This window comes from Primulina eburnea, chromosome 2 (genome assembly GCF_022965805.1).
Source record: "Primulina eburnea isolate SZY01 chromosome 2, ASM2296580v1, whole genome shotgun sequence".
Taxonomy (NCBI): Eukaryota; Viridiplantae; Streptophyta; class Magnoliopsida; order Lamiales; family Gesneriaceae; genus Primulina; species Primulina eburnea.
Window position 1 is genome coordinate 44,268,189 of NC_133102.1, and position 21,324 is coordinate 44,289,512.

At 35.8% G+C, this 21,324-nt stretch overlaps 3 protein-coding genes across 3 annotated transcripts; 1 reads left to right on the forward strand and 2 right to left on the reverse strand.

Annotated features, from left to right (window-relative positions):
- Positions 1–2,983: 2,983 nt before the first annotated feature.
- LOC140823517 (RING-H2 finger protein ATL46-like) lies at positions 2,984–4,778 on the forward strand. The gene has a single exon (XM_073184898.1). It carries the CDS (start codon positions 3,499–3,501, stop codon positions 4,633–4,635), a length of 1,137 nt encoding a protein of 378 aa, XP_073040999.1. The 5' UTR covers positions 2,984–3,498; the 3' UTR covers positions 4,636–4,778.
- Positions 4,779–7,418: 2,640 nt separating this feature from the next.
- LOC140823518 (uncharacterized) lies at positions 7,419–11,028 on the reverse strand. Its single transcript, XM_073184899.1, has 7 exons — positions 10,746–11,028; positions 10,572–10,652; positions 10,300–10,476; positions 9,003–9,173; positions 8,679–8,891; positions 8,500–8,588; positions 7,419–8,259 (listed from the first exon to the last, which is right to left on the reverse strand). The coding sequence occupies exons 1-7, from the start codon at positions 10,828–10,830 to the stop codon at positions 7,546–7,548; spliced, it is 1,530 nt and encodes a 509-aa protein (XP_073041000.1). The 5' UTR covers positions 10,831–11,028; the 3' UTR covers positions 7,419–7,545.
- A 2,751-nt stretch (positions 11,029–13,779) lies between these two features.
- On the reverse strand, positions 13,780–21,023 carry LOC140823519 (homeobox-leucine zipper protein HAT5-like). The gene is made up of 3 exons (XM_073184900.1): positions 20,550–21,023; positions 15,061–15,434; positions 13,780–14,289 (listed from the first exon to the last, which is right to left on the reverse strand). Exons 1-3 carry the CDS (start codon positions 20,629–20,631, stop codon positions 13,924–13,926), a joined length of 822 nt encoding a protein of 273 aa, XP_073041001.1. The 5' UTR covers positions 20,632–21,023; the 3' UTR covers positions 13,780–13,923.
- Positions 21,024–21,324: the final 301 nt, after the last annotated feature.

Sequence of the window (21,324 nt, forward strand, 5' to 3'; positions counted from 1 at the left end):
TAAACCTTAAGTGGTTGTTATTAGATGTTTAGTATTATATAATAGTAAAAACATATAATATAAGATAAGATTATAGCCTTTTGACATACGAACCGTACGTACGAATTAATTTTTTTTTATGAAAAATATAGATAAATTTATAAATTATATTAAATAAAAAATTAAAATTTTTTATGTCATAGATTATATGATAATTTAAAAATTCAAAAGTATAGATATATACAAAGCAATATTTTATTAGAATATTATAGTTATAGATGAGATACAAATTTAGTAAAATAGGGTTGTATAATATGATATGTATTTTTTGTTAATAAAAAAATTTATGATTAAAGCTAGTTATTATAAGCCCTCGACCTTAATAGATAACATAGATTAGTAAACTCGGCACTTCATATAGATTAAATTTTAATATTTTTTAAAAATTAAAACTGAATTGTCGATTAATTCGGTTTAATCGATGCAAAAACTTGTGTAAGACGGTCACACAGGTAGTATTTTGTGAGACATATTTTTTATTTGGGTTATCCATAAAAAATATTATTTTTTATGCTAAGAGTATTACTTTTTATTGTGAATATCGGTAAAGTTGACCCGTCTCACAGATAAAAATTCGTGCGACCGTCTCATGAGAGATCTACTCTTAACCGATTTTATGTTCACCCATACACGTGTATATACATTAATGTTTAACATAAAAGTTACTATATAATACTTTGTTCAAAGGTAATGTTTGAGTTTCCTAATTTATTTAGATAGATTTAGTTGTTTTTTGTACTCTCTTTGTCCGAGATAAGCAAGTATCGGGTCAACATTCAAGTCTCAACAATAATACAGACAGTTATATTATATTTTTGTAATCTGAAACGAAATCATATTTGTATTTTAAAAATAAAAGAATAATATTGTGTATGTATTAAACAAAAATATACCATATACTATATTATAATTTTGTTCTTGAAACAAAATTAATTTCTAAAAAATTAGGTGCGTAATTTCAGCCCCATTCAGTGGGCCGCAACTGTATCTCGGGCTCACTGTCTTTTGAAATACGACAGGGACTTCGCTTCGTTTCACGCTCTTCGGAGACGCGTGCGTTTCACCGAAAATAATTATTTATTTATGATTGTTTTAAAAAAATATTTATAATATATATTTTTTATAAGCAGAAAACCAAAATTAAATCAGATATTTCCAAAATATTAATTTATAATAAAAAAATTTAAATTGTTCCACCGTAGTAGTATTTAATATATATAATTTATGAAACACAAAACATTATGGCAAAAACTTGTGTGAGACGGTCTCACGGGTCAAATTTGTGAGACGGATCTCTTATTTGGGTCACCCATGAAAAAGTATTACTTTTTATGCTAAGAGTATTACTTTTTATTGTGAATATGGGTAGGGTTGACCCGTCTCACGGATTATGACCCGTGAGATGGTCTCACATGAGACTCACTCAAACAGTATTTAAGTTCCAAAAAATATTAATTGCGTCATATCTTTTTGCTTTTTATTTATTTAATTATTATTATCAAGATTATCTATCCATGACATTTAGTTGATTTCCAAAACCTACAAAAAATTAAATTATATTATTTACTATAATGGTTTTACTTAAAATTTAATAAAAAAATTAGAGTGTGTCTTACGTGAGACCGTCTCACGGATCATAATCTGTGAGACGGGTCAACCCTACTCATATTCACAATAAAAAGTAATACTTTTAGCATAAAAAGTAATACTTTTTCATGGGTGACCCAAATAAGAGATCCGTCTCACAAATACGACCCGTGAGACCGTCTCACACAAGTTTTTGCCAAAAAATAATTTGTCAGAATTTTATTTCATTTTTTTATTAGTTTATTTTTTACATTGATCACACAATTTTAACTAGGAATATAAATTTACTTTTGTCACATTGCTAGTATGAACTAATCTCAACTAATAATTTGATTTTTTTTTTTCCCATTTTGACGGATCACAATAAAATTTATGAGATGTCTTAAGTGTCAATTTCGTAAGATATATCTCATATTTGACCTAATTTATAGAAAAATATATTTTTTATGTCAAAGTATTATTTTTCGTCTTTAATATATACCGATTCAATCTTTCTCACACATATATATACGTGAGAGTGTTTCATAAAAGACTTAATTTGAATGGATTCATTATTAATTTTTAAAAATAGTGATATTTTATTTTGAATTTTTTCTTGATTTTTACGTGCTAAATAATAAAACAAATCCTGTGAAGATAATTTTGTCATATATTTTAAATATATTATTTATTTTGATTGTTTTATTTTATATCTTAAAAAGTAAGAAAAACATTAAAAAATTTAATTAGTTAAATAAAACAAAAACAAAAATTTGTGTGAGACGGTCTCACATACCGTATTTTCTGAGACAGATCTCTTGTATGGATCATCTATAAAAAAAATATTACTTTTTATTGTGAATATTGATATGATTGAACTATCACACAGATAAAGATTCGTAGGAAGAAGACTGCTCCACATAAAAAAAGAAAAAGAAAGAAAAAAGAAAAAAAAAACACAATGTAATATTAGCAATAATTTGGCATTCATCATTAATGTGGCCGCCATATCTATTGCTTCAAATTGATTCTCCATTACATATATCACCTATGAAAGTAGTACACCCATTCTCTTTCGGGTTATACATCCACGTTACTCTTTGTGAGTAATTAATATTTGCAAAAAAATTCAAGCACCCTCTAATTTTTCTGATTATAAAGTCAAGAATGTCTAAATGCATCCCTTTACTTTACGATTATGACTATTTTTTCGAATAAAATAACTATGATTTTTTTGTAGAAAATAAACACTACGATTAAATAGATTGATTGATACTTGGTGAAACTGAAATCTTGGCTGTATGCCTTATATATATATATATATATATATATATATATATATATATGAGTATATATATATATATATATATATATATGAGTATAATTTAAAAATATACGTTTTGAAACCAAATTTTCCCTTCAAAACTTTTTCTCGATCGCCTGCAATATTATATATGATGATATGGCTGTAAGATTCCAACCAAAAGCTGTGTCTTTAGGTTATTCTGCAAATTCAAGAAACTGGTCCACTCAATAACAAGGTTGGTAAAATACTCAATCTTTAAAGTTTCCTCGTGTCCCCATCTTTTTCTTACGATCGTCGAGCAATCAGTGAGTAGGTATTTTCAATCTGAAAAGAACATAAATTGTTCTTTATTAGCCCCTGATGTCACACACTTTCTTTTTTTACGATTGCGTGGGGTAAAGATTTTGAACCTGTCTTATTTTTTTGTGGGTGTTGTGTGTTTGGGGGGTGTTTCGTATCGAAGTGGTTGGTGTTTGATTCTTGGCTTTAGTGAATGGAAGAGGATAAAGAAAGTGGATGCCTTTTTGGTTTCTTGTTCAGAAAATGGGTGGGCAGAGTTCCAGTTGTTTGTTAAATTGATTGGTCCAATGGAGGGACTGCGAGTGCAGAAATGGTCTTCTGGGCATGCCCGTTTGAAAATTTCTTGGATTCAGCGTCGAATTTACCAAAAAGATGGGATTTTGACATATCCACCTTCTTCTTCTTCATTGGGTGTTGGCAGTAATTTCCATGATGAATCGAGCCCTCCTCCGTCTTCATCTGCCTCTAAAATTAACCCTGCTGTTCTATTTATCATTGTCATTTTGGCAGTTCTTTTTTTCATAGCTGGGCTTCTACACTTGCTTGTTAGATTTCTCGCCAAGAACCAATCATCCTCTGATTCTGATAGAAATTTAGAGGCTTCAACATCTGATACCCTTGAGAGACAGCTGCAACAGCTCTTTCATTTACATGACTCTGGTCTAGATCAAGCTTTTATTGATGCGCTGCCCGTGTTTTCGTATAAGGAGATCGTGGGTCCAAAGGAGCCGTTTGATTGTGCCGTTTGCCTGTGCGAATTCTTGGAGATGGACCAGTTAAGATTGCTTCCGATGTGTAGTCATGCCTTTCATATCAAATGCATTGATACTTGGCTGATGTCAAATTCGACGTGCCCTCTCTGCAGGGGAACCCTCTTCGATCCGGATTTCTCCATTGAAAACCAGGCGTTCGAATTAGATGATTTTAGGGAAGAAGATGGATATCATGGTTATAGAGAAAACGCGTTCCCTATCATCCGGAAGAGGGTGGAAATTGAGGAAGTTGCTAAAGAAAAGGGGGTTTTCCCGGTTCGGCTTGGTAAGTTTAAAAGAATTGACAATGTGGATGGGGACTTAGGAGGTGAAACAAGTAGTAGTAAATTGGATGCTAGAAGGTGTTACTCAATGGGTTCGTATCAATACCTGCTTGGTGATGTGAATCTTACGGTGTCGTTGAGCCAAGATCGAATGGTCCCTAACGCGAAGATCGGCAAACGGATGGATCAAACAGGTAATCCTTCAGCCGAGGAGAGTACAGAAGGGAAGAAAATAACTATAGGTACAAAGAAAGATAGCTATTCTGTTTCCAAGATTTGGTTGTGGTCAAAAACGGGGAAACTCGGAAGTTCATCTGCTACCCCTTTGGATCATCCATCTTCCCTAAACAAAGACTTACCATGGATTCGTAGAACAGAAGCCGTTTGAAAGGTATTTAGCTTCCATATTTCTTGATCAAACGCCAATCGGTTAGCCATAGTGTTGGAGGAAAACATAGTGAATGAAATGTAAAAGGTTGGATCTTTAAACGATTCAAGCAAGAGCACTCTTATGTTAATTCTTCTTTTTTTCATCTGCTGTTATCTTGTCAAGAAAATTCAATTTCATAACTAGATCAAGATTTGGTAGAGAATCTTGGGAACTTCGAAATCGAAACACGAGGATTGGCCTGATCTAGGCAGTTAGATCACTGAGGGCTTAAATAAAATAGTGTAGGTTACGGTCTCACGAATCTTTATCTGTGAGACGAGTCATCCCTATCGATATTCACAATAAAAAGTAATACTCTTAGTATAAAAATTAATAATTTTTCATGGATAACTCAAATAAGATATTCGTCTCACAAAATACGATCTGTGAGACCGTTTCACACAAGTTTTTGTCAATAAAATAAAAACCTCCAAATTTTTTGTGTATTTCTTTATGAAGACTGAGTTTTGTTTTCAAGATGTGCCAAGTGGTTATTTGGTGCTTAAATGCTGCCGTATCAGCAACTTTACGGGTTGAACCAAAAGAGGCAAACACAACCACGATTTTCTCTATAAAAAAAAGAATAGAATTGAAATCGTGTTCCATTTTGGTTCCAAAACCGGAATTGGAGTAGAGAACTTAGTTCGAATTGGTTACTAAAAATAAGAATCCCAAATTGAAACTGCGGAATCATATCCTGTTATAAAAAAATTCAGAATTGAAATTGTGTTGGATTTAGGTAGATTTTAATACATGTACTATTATCTACGTCAAAAAACATCGATATCAATCGCCAATTCTATCCTACTCCGGGAGATTTACTCCCTGTCACTAAATAATATATATGTCTAGCATTTAAAAATAGCTACAATAATTTTATTAGCGTTTATAAATGGGTAGAACATAGAATTTCTTATAATAATTAAATTTTAAAATATTGATTTTTTATAATTTATACGATTCTAACACAAAAATAAAAATAATAAAAATAAAAATCTCAAACCTCAAACATAAAAATTTTACTATCAAATAAAAATTTCACGTAATTTTTAAATATAAATATTAAGTTTTAAGATTTGAGAATAATAATAATAATATTATAACACATGTTATATACATGAAACGAAATTAGTTTGGTTGATTTTTGGTTAAAATAGTGTGAAATTTAATAATAATAATTAAAAAAAAGACATGTGTAAGAAAAAAAAATAAAGGGAGTAAATCTCCCGGAGTAGGATAGAATTGGCCGATATCAATTGATATCAAATAAAAAATATCTGTTGGTTTTACGCTTCATTTAGGAGCTTGAAAATGGAAAGAAAAGAAAAGATATTGGGTGAGATAAAAACTTGTGTGAAACGATCTCACGGGTCGTATTTTGTGAGAATGATCTCTTATTTGGTCATCCATGAAAAAATATTATTTTTTATTGTGAATATCGGTAGGGTTGACCCGTCTCACGGATAAAGATTCGTGAGACCGTCTCACAAGAGACCTACTCTATCGGTGAATTTTTTAAAAAAAATATTTTGTTTGGGAGTTTTTCAAGGAAGGAAAAATGGAAGGAAACACAATTAAAAAATTTGTTTTCAATTAAATAAAACTTATTTCCTTTCTTTTTTTTTCTCCAGCTCCCAAATTAAAAAGTACACCATTTTTCTCATCTTCATTTCCCTTTTCTTCTTTTATTTTTTCATCCTTTCTTTTCCATTCCAACTTCTTAACTGAGCCTTAAAATACCAAAATATGTTGAATACTAAAATTAAAAAAAAAAACATGTCAATTTATAGGACCAAAATCCTATTTTCCGGTGAAAATGTATAAGCTGTTAAAATTTTATCAATTTATTTGTATGATAAATAGCACATAATATATTCGTGCATTGAGTATTTGCACAGTTGTTTTTTAGGATTTGTGATTATTTTTTTATTATTTGGATATCAATTATGCAACTATTTTAAATACGCAATTTGTAATGATAATGTGTGTGTATTTGATTTTTTTTTCTTAAAATGATGAAATATAAAAGGTTTAAGTAAATTATAAATCTACTAAAATAAGGCTTTATATTATTTTTTTAAATGAAAAAATATTATTTTTTTAAGTTGGTTAGCATATTTTCTTAAAAATTCATCATGGATGTCACAAAATGAATCACTAAAAATCTCAACATTTATATCTAAGATGCTTATCTAGTTAATCATATTCTCTATATTTTTGAACTAAAAGTATTGAAAACTTTAAATTTTGAATTATTTAATGAAATTATAATATATAAAAAGTAGGTTTCTTGTGAGACGGTCTTACGAATCTTTATCTGACACGGGTCAACCATACTAATATTCACAATAAAAAATAACACTTTTAACATAAAAAGTAATATTTTTCATGGATGACCCAAATAAGATATTCGTCTCACAAAATATGACTTGTAAGACCGTCTCACATTAGTTTTTGTCATATATAAATATAAATGTCCATGAAATATATGTGGGAGCGTGACATGGCTAGCTATAAAATTTGTAGAAGACTTCTATCATCAGCTGGTTCAGATAGGATTCGACTTTCGAGTCTTGCGAATATAAAAAACAGCTATTGATAAAGTTTTTCTTATAAGTTTGATCTTAGTAGATATTAGAGTAATTTGAACTCCATAATGAACAGGGAAATTAAATCAAAATAATAAGTAATATAGAATTCATTTTCTTGGGCAGATGGAATATATTTGAGAAATTGAGTTACCTTTTGATTTTTGAGGCTCCATTTGGATCATAACTAGCAGGCTTGGAAAAAAAAATAAAGTGAATCAAACATCATACATCGTATTTTATACATTAAATCCTAGGAAATATTTTAATGTGTAAAACATTAGTAGCCGTAGGAGGAGTAGCTCATGCAGTTGTATCTTGATCTTATATTCTGACCATTGTAACTTGAGGGTTCGGCATAGTCAACAGCCTTTATCACCATTGCCTCGTGTCGTCCAATCTGTTCTTGGACGGCCCCGAATACTATCTCATTTGTCTCGCAGTTTTCATGCTCGTAATAAGTTTGGGGGCTCGACAAGTTATGCTTCTGATGAAACTGGTGATGTTGCAGTTGCTGCATTTGATATGGTGGTTGCCGGCGAAAATCTCCATTCCATCCATCGTGATTGTAAGATTTGCTTTGCATGGATTGGTGCCGAGTATTTTCTGTGTCCTTAGTCATAAATGGGTAGCTTTTGCGTGGGGTTGGTTCTCTCGAGTCAATTGGTGGGGGCTCATCTTCTTGTGGGATCATGAAGCTTTCTTGCAACGGCCAGGTGTTCCCATGTTTTGAAGGGTGTTGATGTTGCTGTTGCTGTTGTTGCATGGGGTGATAGGAAGACTTTCTTTTGATACCAGAGAATAATCCGCCAAATATTTCAAAGAAAGACGAGCCCGTGTTGGAAATTAGTCGTCCTAATGAAGTGAAGAAGCCCTCGTCTTGTTGTTGTTCGTATTTGTTGTCTTCCAATGGAATCAAGGGAGGCCGAATGGACTTAGGAGGGGGCCTGTGATATGGAGCTGGCGGCATGTCTCTGACATAAGCCTTCGGCTCCTTCAATAAAAGTGATTGGTAAAGAGAGAATGGAATATCACTCTATTATCAGATTTGTAAAGAAATAAAGTGGCTCTAATAAAGTCTAAATCATGCATGCAGATTTAAAACTTTCGAACTCGAGCTGAATTTGAAAATGTCTGAAAGATACTTAGAGATATGCACGAGACTCTGTGTAAAACCTGCTAGTTATAATTATCATGATTCTGTTAGAATTTTTGTACAAGACCTACTACTTACATCGTCGTATGAAAGCATCGTGGAAATCCGACCCTGTAACAAGGCCAACATGTAACCGAAGAAAACAGCCGCCGCGAGCACGGCTATGCCTGTAAGGATATTCACATTACAACATTTGATAAGCACCAAAGAAATACAATATGAAGGAGATGATATATATCTATAGAATTTCCTTTCACCTAAATATAAATTGCCTTCATACTGGGTAGAACAATCGTCTTCATGGAGTTGGATCTCTCGAATCGCTTGATTCCCTCTGTCTATTACCAATAGGGAGCAGCTACTTCCAACATAGACCAAGTCAAAATCATTTGAAAACTTGGCATCTTCGCTCGGTCCATCAATGTGCCCTCCTCCTCGGCTCAATCTCCCACCAGCAATTGTAACGACTCCTGCAAAAGATGACATTTATGTTCAAGCAAAAGCCGTGTGCCAAAGAATTTTTAAGGCATTTATTTGACTAATTCTCTAGCCAAGGCAAGGGCGGCACTAGAATAATTCACCTGTGTCGCTAATTTTGCGGATCGCCATATTCATAGTATCTGCAACATATATATTCCCTGAGTCGTCCACAGTAAGCCCTTTTGGATGGTACATTCTTGCTTCTCTTAGCTTTCCATCTACATGTCCCGTGTAACCTTCCGACGATCCGATAAGCAGCTTAGGTCTACTATCTGCAGCTCAAACATTTTTCTCGATGTGAAATCACATGGCACTGATTACTGATCATCTTGTTTCTTTTCCCAACTTACCTAGTCTTTTTCCTTCCATGTACAGTCTTTGTGAAGGACTAAAGGGTTTAAACCAAAGCTTAAATTTATGCACTTGCCATCATTCTATTCTATCCCCTTCAACCCTGAATATTTCTTGACATCATCTAACACAATATCCCAGTGATATATTGTAAAATTTCTATTTTTTTTGGGAGCGGAGCATTACCCGAAAATAATAACGTACAATCATTTTTTAAAAAAAAAACACTCCCTAGTCTGTCCGTACTAAATATGACTAGAATTTCGCTTACATTAGAAGTTTACGGACTTTACAAAAGTAAGGCACACTCTGAGGAACTTTTCCCTGTGACTTATGCAGAATAATAAGCTTTGTACTGGTAAAGCTAAAATCCATGGGAATCTAAAAGGGAATAAAGCAGTTGAGTTGCCCACCCCACCATTAAGGAACTTGGTCATAGAAGAAAAGTATCAGAAACTAACAAATTTTGTAGAGGAGAATCAAATCTTCCCAGACACAAAGATCTACGGTGCTTAAAAACGAAGTGCTGTGTCCTCCGGTGCAAGATCAAACACAGAACAGCGGAGACACTAACTTCGTATATTGAGAAAATTAAGCCACAAATATAGGTGGACGGACCTAGGAGAATCCTCCGGGATGAAATACTTTTTTTCATAAAATCTACATGTAAGAAATCAAAATTTTTTACTCTGGTGCTAGCACCCCTTCTTTCTTGACCAGTTCGAACCCGGCAATCAAATTCAAAGGAAATAGGATTTAGCTGAACTAGTAGACTGGGCACAAAATTTTCGCTCAAGGAGAAATGCTGGCGTCAGCTTTGCTCCAAAAGTACTCGTAAAAGATATCAGATATTAGGAGTAATCTCCAAGGAAAGAATTCCATTAAAACAATAATAAGAATAATAATAATAAATACATAAAACCTGTTAGTTCAAATTCATGCCATGTAGTTTCAAAGATCAGAACTTTGGTTGCAAAGGCGGCTTACTTAAACAACATTTTCAAAATTTTCAACATATAATTCGAGAACAAAAGAAGAGCAACGCACATCTGGACAAAGGAGCTGAGATCTTGTAAATATTGCTGTTCTCAGAGTCCAAAACCAGAAGCTCCCCAAACGCAGACACCACGACCGAGTGTGGTTCGATCCCAAGCTTACTTCCATCGAACACAGTCTCGACAATATACCCACTTTCGAATTTCATCATAGAACGACTCGAAACAGCTGAAATCACAAAACCCATCAACCGATTAACACACACACAAAAAATGTGAAAAAGGTAATCTTGAAATATGGGTTTCATTACACGGTCTGTGTACCTGTCTTGGTGGTTGATTTTAGTGACCACAACCACTTGAAAACGGCGGAAGCAACATTTGTGACAACCCCACCTACGATTTCTGAAACAAAGCGTAGAAAGTAAGATTCAAGAATGAAAGAAAATGCGAGCATATAAACCTCAAAGAACAAGGATGTTTGGTCTATACACTCACTTGTAACAGGCGATGCAGAAACTGAAGAACACCCGACAAGAAGAGTCACGAGAATGGCGAGAAGAACGATCCGATTCTTGCACATTGTTGTTGTCTTCGACCAAAAAGGAACAGAGAATTCAAGAATTTACCTGTTTCAGCTCCACATTATTTGCGTGAGAGAAATGAAGCATAGAGGCTATGGAATTTCCCTACAATTAAATGTCAAGTTATCCTTTTCGTGTGTAGAAAATGCAATCACACTTATCACAAGTAATAAATGAGAGTAACAACATGAGGTAACAATTTTGGATTTGGATCCTTGCTATGTGTGAAATACAACATCAACTGTCGTGCACTTTATCAAATGATCATCTTGTGGACATCACATCATATCAAATAAATTTAAAAATTTGTCAGATTAAGCGAAATGATCATGTGATCATTTAGTGTAAAAAGTGCACATCACTCGGACTCAGTGGCGGAGCCAGGAATCTGACGTTACCAGACTAGAATTTTAAACTCTAACATCTTTTAATATTTTAAATTGATCTATCCGGACTAATATCAAATTTATCCAAAAATTTACATATAATTTTTTTTAAAAAAATTGGACCACCCGGACTAAAGCCTAGGTACAAGAGGTTTTACCTCCACCCCTGCACTCGGTGCTATGTTTTCAATACAACAGAGGATCTAAATCCATCAATTTTAGCTGTTTAGATCCACCTTTGGTATACTTCCACTCCAAAATTTAAATTTAAAATATCTTCAAAATCTATATATACATTTCTAGAAAACTTAATTTAATAATGCAACATAAATTATACATCAAGCTAAATCATTTTGATCCATTTTTTAATGATATATCAAAAAGATCCCTCGATTTATAAATTTATACTTTTTTATCTTATATTAACTTTTTTTTGTAAAAATGGTAAATATGTATATATATACATGGGAGTGAAAGTGAAGGGATGTGTGTGACAAAGGGAAGGATTAAAGAAAGGGAAGATGGGACAGTGATTTTAGTACTGCTAACTAAAATATTTAAAGCAGATAACAGATGTCTGCTGCTTTTGTTGTCTCCATGGTAGTAAACAATACAAAACAAAAGGGCAACTCGAGACATTAATGTAACAGTCGAAAGTTGATGGGATTACACACAAATGCTTGCTCTCTGGAGATATCAGGCTTGGTTCGTTAAGATTTCATTGTACTTGTGTCAAAGCATGTTTGTTTTCAGAAAATATTCGTTGTATAAATAATTATAAATATTATTGATATAATATAATAAATATATTTAATTTTCAAATATTATTATAAAAAAATTGTTATATCAAAAATATTTATAACATTTGAGATGACGCGTAAAAGAGGATAACAATCTTCTCTCATTAAATTGACTTTTTTTATCTTGGTTAGAGCTGTCAATTGAGTTGGGTACATCATGTATGTCCGTCTCGTTACACAATTTAATTTAAGTGGGTTGGTTGAAATTTTTTTAACTCGTTTAATCACGGACCTAGATGGGCCAACCCGACCCAAGGCTTGGGGAAAAAATTTATGTTATCAATTTATGGTGATATATGTATTTTTTTTAATGAAAGTTGTGAATTTTTTGTATTAATTACTTTGTATATAATGCAGACGTGTGAAATCAATAATAGAATTTTATTAATATTTTTATAAATACTTGTGAAATGAAATGAAATGTTAATTAATTATAATGATTTTTTCTTTTCCTTTTTTTTTTTACTTTATTTGGGTCGGTCTGCCTAAACAGCAACCTTGGGTTTGGTTGGCGATTTTCAGCTCTTCGATAGGATAGGACGTGTGAGACCATGTGATACCCGTGATATAACTAACGTAAATGATGTAAATTATGAGTCGCAAATCAACTCATAAATAATTAATATGTTTAAATTTTAAACATAATGAATAAAAATAGTCCACTAAATTTTAAAATAGTCAATTAAATTTTGATGACAAATGTGTAAATAAAGTGAAAAATATTCAATTTATTTTGATGGCAACTTGATAAATAATTTGAAAAAAGAATTGATTTAAATTTGAGTGCAAATTGGTGATTAACAAAAAGGAAGATTAGTAAATTGGCATTTTCTGTAAGATGCTTACGTGCCAAGAAAGTGTAAATGGGTGGAATGTTAACTAATCCACTTCCGAGTGGATTAGCATAAAATAAAGAAATTAATAATAATAAATCAGCATAAGACTGTTTGACGTAATTTCTACTATTCTTTCAATATATTTGGATTTGTTCATCCAATTTGATTTTGTTTGGAATTCAAATTTTAAATAATATTGTTGATGTGTAATAATTGTCTGTGTTTCATAAATCAATCGAAACGTGGTGTTAGAGTTGTTGTACTATATAAAAGTTTTGAATTGCGTCATTACCACCGGCCATAACTTTTGAAAAAACGACAATCAATCAGTCATTTAAGTGATATTAGAGCCAATGTCACGTATTCAATCCTTATTTGACTGCAATAAATGCAATTATTAATAGAGATTTAAGGAATGCGATAATTGCTCTTGTTCGATAGAGCAATCGAAACAGAGTGATTGAATAATTGTATAATTTAAAATATTTAAGTTACAATATCACCATCAATCAAAATTTTTGATAAAACGACTAGCATTCTCTCCTACAAACTTCCTTAAATATAATTATTTTTAATCCAGACCAATCATTACTTCGTAAATTTGGGTTGGCCATGATAATTGGATATCACATACGTCAGTCCAATTGCACCCATCTAATTCACGGCCCATCTATAAATCGATATGAAATTGGGTAATATATAAAATCATAAGTTTCTGCCGTTCACTTCAAAAAAACAGTTTTAAAAGCTCTCGTTTTTTGGTTTGTTAGTATTTAACAAAAATGACAAAAATTTGCGTGAGCCGATCTCACGGGTCGTATTTTGCGAGATAGATCTCTTATTTGAGTCATCCATGAAAAATTATTACTTTTTATGCTAAGAATACTATTTTTTATTGTGAATATCGATAAGATTGACATGTCTCATAGATAAAGATGTCAAAGACCCCTTTAGATTATAGAATACAACATATATCATACATTCGTTAGCACATTACCAGCAAAAAAGGAACTTAAATTATTTTATTAACTAATCATGAGAATATATAACAATGCCATGCATATTCTAAATTAAGTCCAGATAAACGAGCCGATCGGCTCCACATCCACATCCTCTTGGTGGTGGTGCTCCGCCGCGGGGAAAACGAATTCGAAATAGCTGCCGCCATTGTCGCTGCCATCGTCCTCCTCGGCAGCCACCACGCAATCGGGGTAATGACTGCAGGGGAAGCAGGAGTCGCCGCTGTCGAGCAGCTGAGGGCCGTCGTCGTCCACCACAGCGCCGCCATCGCTGCCGATGCTTTGCGGATCTTCCACCTTCATAGTGAGCTGGAGGCACGACAGTGCGACTGTCGGGACTGGATTCGATGCATGATGTGCCGGTGATTCTCCGACCGGCTTTTCTTCAGCTTTCGCCTTCTCCGTCAAGGAAAGAAGCTGCATCGGAGGGATCATCCTTGTAATATGTAAAATGTCTACTATTTTGACGATCATAACTTGACACAGTACAATAAATAAGGAGATAAATTTTAAATTTTGAATTTAAGTAAATCATCTGTCAAATTCTAGAGACCGGGAAGGTATATTTGCTTTTAAGAACTGAAATTTCATCGTTATTTAAATTAGTGGGGGGGGGGGGGGGGGGGGTAGGATCGATGCTATTGTAATCTATGAAAGGATAAAAATTGATGGATGAATCGATATCAAAGAAAGGCATCTTATTCTTTGGACTCAGCCAAACATGTCTTTATCAATTGTGAAACCGCGTCAATATAAAGAATTTGGATCATCTTGCCATGTTTTTAGTCTTGTACATTTCTTACACAAGACGATAAACTGATCATATCGTAAACCTTACATAATGTCAAATAAATTTAAAAAATTATCAGATGAAACGAGCTCATCATCTCTGATGTACAAAGTACACAACATATCCAAATTATATATGAATGATCTCTTGATATATCATATCGTGAACCTTATCGTAGATGGGCTTTTGAAAATTTTTTCCCAAAAATTTTCTGAATTTTAACTATCCCGGGAACTGTAACGGAAGGCTCCATGCGACAGTTTCGCAAAGATCCAAATTATATTTGAATGATCTCTTGATATATTATAATAATTTATAGCATTCGTTGAATCTCTTTTTGCAACGATGTTGTTCGAAATGAAGTAAAAGCTAGGAACTTGTGATTCAAATAAAGTTACCTCAGCTTTGAGTTTGTCATTTTCCTTGGAAATGGATTCATAATCGAAGACGAGTGAGTCGTAAGAGGATTTGAGCTGATCGAAATCCCTCTCAAGCTGTTTAGTCTTCCACCGTGCGCGGCGGTTCTGGAACCAAACCGCTACCTGCCTCGGCTGCAACCCCAGCTTCTTCGCCAGCTGAGTCTTCCGCTCCGGCTCCAGTTTGTTCTCAACCTCGAAGCTCTTCTCCAGCGAGTGCACCTGCTCAGGAGTCAGCCGGCGCTTCTTCCCCGGCAACTGCTCGTCGTAATACTCTTCGTCGTATAGCTCCTCTGACGTGCTGAAAAAGGGCCGCCTTCTCGAGGTTCCCTCCATGTTCATCACTGATCTTCCTCCTAGTATGGATCGAAAACTAGTGTCAATATACGAGAGTGTAACATGGGGAAGAGGAGTCAAATTATGATTGAATTTTGTAGGCAATGTGAATGCATTAAATGAATGTTGGGAGTGGGCAAAAAAAACGTGGGCGGCATCTATTGAACAAAAGGAAATTTCGATGCAATTTATCGGACGCGTTTTTAACGCGTGTTCACACGGTCCAGGGGCTCTATAAATAGAGCTCCCTCCTTCATTCTGAAATTATCCCTTCTTCGAGTTTTCTCTCATCTTATAAGCATTTGAGTGCTTAGTTCTATAATATTTGTGAGGTGTTTTGTTCTCCTGTATTAAGAGAGTGTGTGTTCTCTTTGGAAACACAGTGAGTGAGTTGTACATCACAAAATATTATAGTGGAAATTCTTTTCATCTTGCCCGTGGTTTTTACCCTAATAATTTTTAGGGGTTTTCCACGTAAATCTCGGTGTCCAGTTTATTCTTTATTTTCGGGTTTTATTATCTCAAATTCCGCACGTGGGACCAACAAGTGGTATCAGAGCCTTGGTTTAAAATTTCTTAAAATTCTGAGTATGCTCTGTGGTTGCAGCCTAGACTGATCTTCCACATCAGAAAAGATTTTTTGAGATTTTTTATTTAAGGCGGGATTATTTTGTCCGGTCTATTAAAATTGTTGTAGGCATAATGGCGGGAAGGTACGAGATAGCAAAGTTCAACGGAAGCAATTTTATGTTGTGGAAAATAAAGATACAAGCAGTTTTAAGAAAGGAGAATTGCTTGGCGGCTATTGGAGATAGACCGGTGGAGATTACGGATGATGGAAAGTGGAATGAGATGAATGATAATGCTGTTGCCAATTTACACTTGGCTATTGCAGACGAAGTTTTGTCAAGTATCTCTGAGATAAAAACAGCCAAAGTTATCTGGGATACTCTGACAAAGATGTACGAGGTCAAGTCCATACACAATATGATTTTCCTAAAGAGAAGGCTTTATACTCTTCGGATGGCGGAATCTTCATCGATGACCGACCATATCAACACACTAAATACTCTATTTGCCCAACTCACTTCCATGGGGCATAAAATAGGGGAAAATGAACGTGCGGAGCTTCTACTTCAAAGTCTACCAGATTCATACGATCAACTTATCATCAACATTACCAACAATATTCTTATGGGCTTTCTAAGATTCGACGATGTCTTAACTGCGGTTCTCGGAGAAGAAAGCCGGCGCAAGAATAAGGAAGACAGGTTGGTAACTTCGAAGCAGGCAGAGGCTTTGCCGATGATAAGAGGAAGATTCATGGACCGTGACTCCAGTGGGAGCCAAAGACGAGGTAGATCAAAGTCGAGAAGTAAGAAGAAAAATATTTACTGCTTTAAATGTGGCGGTAAAGGGCACTTCAAGAAAGAGTGTACGAGTATCGATAAAAGTTCTCAAGGAAATGTGGCCAGTACTTCAGGCAGTGGTGAAATATTATTCAGCGAAGCAGCAACAGTTGCGGAAGGCAGGCACAAATTTTGTGACACATGGATAATGGATTCAGGAGCGACGTGGCACATGACGTCTCGGAGAGAATGGTTTGATCATTATGAACCAGTCTCAGGAGGATCTGTATTCATGGGAAATGATCATGCCTTGGAAATCGCTGGGGTCGGTACTATCAAAATTAAAATGTTTGATGGCACCATTCGCACCATACAGGAGGTACGACATGTGAAAGGACTGACGAAAAATCTTTTGTCCTTGGGGCAATTGGATGACATCGGGTGCAAAACTCGGATCGAGAACGGGATCATGAAAATTGTGAAAGGCGCGCTTGTGGTTATGAAGGCGGAAAAGGTTGCTGCAAATCTGTATGTACTTTTGGGAGAAACACACAAAGAGGCAGAATTAGCTGTTGCATCAATTGGTTCAGGAGAAGAATTAACAGTGTTATGGCATAGAAAGCTCGGGCATATGTCAGAACGGGGTTTGAAAATTCTCTCAGAACGGAAGCTGCTGCCGGGACTTACAAAAGTGTCACTACCCTTTTGTGAGCATTGTGTTACCAGTAAACAACACAGATTAAAGTTTGGCACTTCCACTGCCAGGAGCAAAAGCATATTGGAGCTGATTCATTCGGATGTTTGGCAAGCACCGGTTGTATCCCTAGGAGGAGCGAGATACTTTGTCTCGTTCATTGATGATTTCTCTAGGAGATGTTGGGTGTATCCGATCAAGAAGAAATCAGATGTTTTCCAGATCTTCAAAGATTTCAAAGCGCGGGTTGAACTTGATTCAGAAAAGAAAATCAAGTGTCTGAGGACTGACAATGGAGGAGAATATACCAGTGACGAGTTTGATGCATTTTGTCAACATGAGGGCATCAAGAGACAGTTCACGACGGCTTACACACCTCAACAGAATGGAGTGGCGGAGCGGATGAACAGGACCTTGTTGGACAGAACAAGAGCTATGTTGAGAACTGCGGGTCTAGAAAAGTCATTTTGGGCGGAGGCAGTCAAAACCGCTTGTTATATTATCAATCGTTCTCCTTCAGTGGCGATTGATCTGAAGACTCCGATGGAGATGTGGACCGGGAAGCCGACAGATTATTCTCATTTGCATACATTTGGAAGTCCGGTGTACGTTCTGTACAATGAGCAAGAAAGATCGAAGTTGGATTCGAAATCCAGAAAATGTATCTTCTTGGGCTATGCTGATGGAGTAAAGGGGTTTCGCTTGTGGGATCCTACTGTTCACAAGCTTGTCATCAGCAGGGATGTTATCTTCGAGGAAGATAAAATAAAGGGAGACAAAGGCACACAGAATTCAGAAACTACTATATTTCAGGTGGAGAATAAGACAGACGAAGGTCAAGTTTCTTGTGAAGCACTACCAGAGCACGAAGAACAAGTACAAGTTGAGTCTGAGGTTTCCAATGTGAGGCAGTCAACTCGAGACAGAAGACCACCAGGTTGGCTTTCAGATTATGTCACTGAAAGCAACATTGCATATTGTCTATTATCAGAAGATGGTGAGCCATCGAGTTTCCACGAGGCTACTCAAAGCTCGGATGTATCTTTGTGGATGATAGCAATGCAAGAAGAATTGGAGGCATTAGACAGGAATAAAACTTGGGATCTTGTTACACTACCACGAGGGAGGAAAGCCATCGGTAACAGATGGGTCTATAAGATCAAGCGAGATGGCAATAATCAAGTGGAACGGTATCGTGCTAGATTGGTAGTAAAAGGGTATGCTCAGAAAGAAGGTATTGACTTCAATGAGATATTTTCTCCTGTGGTTCGGCTTACAACAGTCAGAGTAGTGTTGGCATTGTGTGCGGTGTTTGACCTACATCTAGAACAGCTAGATGTAAAAACGGCGTTTCTTCATGGAGATCTTGAAGAAGAAATCTATATGCTCCAGCCAGAAGGTTTTGCGGAAAAAGGCAAAGAGAACTTGGTTTGCAGGTTGAAGAAATCTCTGTACGGTCTCAAACAGGCGCCGAGGTGTTGGTACAAGAGATTTGATTCCTATATCACGAGCCTTGGATACAACAGACTGAGTGCAGACCCTTGTACGTATTTCAAGAGGTCTGGTGATGATTATATTATTTTGCTGTTGTATGTGGACGACATGTTGGTAGCAGGCCCCAACAAAGATCAGGTCCAAGGATTGAAGGCACAGTTGGCTAGGGAATTTGATATGAAGGACTTGGGACCAGCAAACAAGATTCTAGGGATGCAAGTTCATCGAGACAGAAGTAACAGAAAGATTTGGCTTTCCCAGAAAAATTATTTGAAGAAAGTCTTGCAACGCTTCAACATGCAAGATAGTAAGCTAATTTCAACCCCTCTTCCTGTTAACTTCAAGTTATCCTCCGAGATGTGTCCTAGCAGTGAAGCAGAGAGGATGGAGATGTTTCGAGTACCGTATGCATCAGCAGTGGGAAGTTTGATGTTCGCTATGATCTGTACAAGACCGGACATTGCTCAAGCAGTGGGAGCAGTTAGTCGGTATATGGCGAATCCTGGACGAGAGCATTGGAGCACTGTTAAGAGGATCCTTCGATACATTAAGGGTACCTCGAATGCTGCATTATGTTATGGAGGATCAGATTTTACACTCAGGGGCTATGTCGATTCAGATTATGCAGGTGATCCTGATAAAAGGAAATCTACTACTGGTTATGTGTTTACACTTGCAGGAGGAGCAGTAAGCTGGGTTTCAAAACTGCAGACAGTTGTGGCGTTATCTACAACAGAGGCAGAATACATGGCAGCTACTCAAGCTTGCAAGGAGACAATATGGATTAAAAGGTTATTGGAGGAGATCGGGCACAAACAAGAGAATGTTCATTTGTTTTGTGACAGTCAGAGTGCCTTGCACATCGCAAGGAATCCAGCCTTTCATTCCAGGACGAAACACATTGGAGTACAATTTCATTTTGTGCGGGAAGTAGTAGAAGAAGGAAGCGTGGATATGCAGAAGATCCATAGGAAAGAAAACATAGCTGATTATCTGACCAAGCCAGTAAACACTGATAAGTTTGAGTGGTGTAGATCTTCCAGTGGTCTAACGGAAACGTAAGCAGCAAGGGAATGACAAGATTGAAAGGATGTGTGGAGATGTGTTTGATTCTCAATCAAATCTCCAAGTGGGAGAAATGTAGGCAATGTGAATGCATTAAATGAATGTTGGGAGTGGGCAAAAAAAACGTGGGCGGCATCTATTGAACAAAAGGAAATTTCGATGCAATTTATCGGACGCGTTTTTAACGCGTGTTCACACGGTCCAGGGGCTCTATAAATAGAGCTCCCTCCTTCATTCTGAAATTATCCCTTCTTCGAGTTTTCTCTCATCTTATAAGCATTTGAGTGCTTAGTTCTATAATATTTGTGAGGTGTTTTGTTCTCCTGTATTAAGAGAGTGTGTGTTCTCTTTGGAAACACAGTGAGTGAGTTGTACATCACAAAATATTATAGTGGAAATTCTTTTCATCTTGCCCGTGGTTTTTACCCTAATAATTTTTAGGGGTTTTCCACGTAAATCTCGGTGTCCAGTTTATTCTTTATTTTCGGGTTTTATTATCTCAAATTCCGCACGTGGGACCAACAAATTTGTACCTCGGAAAATGGAGTCACCATTTCCAAGAAAAAGCATGTTGCCGTGGCACGAGGGGTCGAAGAAAATACGATCAGATTCCATTTTTTTCCTCAGATCTCCGGCGATCTAACACAACGTCGTCCTGCTCAATATATTCACACACACAAACAAAGTTCCCCGGAGATTATTTAAGATATATATATGATATGATTTTTATTCGGAGATTTGGAGAGGGTTCTTTTGAGGATATTAGAATAACATGACTTTGTGGCGAAAGAAGCTGGTGCTCCACAGCAACCTCGCCGGAGTCTCCAGCGGGAAGACGCAAAATCCCATCATGCGAAGCAAAACTTGTCCCAGATCAGGCTGGGAGAACTGATGCTATCGAATTCCGATCGACGGCGGAGGAAATGGATTCGAACCAGAGATTCCGGAGAGGGGTAATTTGGTAATATAATCTATCTCCCTTCGGCTAATTTGGTGCTAAAGTTCTATGGGATGAGGCTGTAAGGTTATATACTGGTTTTTATGTCGTGAAATTACTATTTTAGACAACAGTGGACTTTGGAGTGTCGCAATCACTGGTGAGGGATGGATGGGACATTCGGGGTGGATTATGGGTTTTGTTAAGCGAGGTTGACTAACTTGCGCTAGGGGGTGCGAGCGGGGAGGTTGTGCTTACGTGGAAAGAATCTGGACCGTTGAAAAATATCAGGAAATGCCTAATGGACAGCGCCAGATCAGATCAATAATGGAAAAAGAAATTCTGAAAGTGTTCCCATGCCCTGCTGTCGG

Coding starts and splice junctions, on each gene's coding strand:
- LOC140823518 (XM_073184899.1), bottom strand. CDS start 10,830: ATGTGCAAGAATCGGATCGTTCTTCTCGCCATTCTCGTGACTCTTCTT. Junction 10,477..10,571: donor AAAATCAACCACCAAGACAG/GTACACAGACCG, acceptor TTGTGATTTCAG/CTGTTTCGAGTCGTTCTATG. Junction 8,892..9,002: donor CCGCAAAATTAGCGACACAG/GTGAATTATTCT, acceptor CATCTTTTGCAG/GAGTCGTTACAATTGCTGGT.
- LOC140823519 (XM_073184900.1), bottom strand. CDS start 20,631: ATGGAATCTGATCGTATTTTCTTCGACCCCTCGTGCCACGGCAACATG. Junction 15,435..20,549: donor TGGTGACTCCATTTTCCGAG/GTACAAATTTGT, acceptor GATCCATACTAG/GAGGAAGATCAGTGATGAAC. Junction 14,290..15,060: donor ATGACAAACTCAAAGCTGAG/GTAACTTTATTT, acceptor CCTCCGATGCAG/CTTCTTTCCTTGACGGAGAA.
- LOC140823517 (XM_073184898.1), top strand. CDS start 3,499: ATGGAGGGACTGCGAGTGCAGAAATGGTCTTCTGGGCATGCCCGTTTG.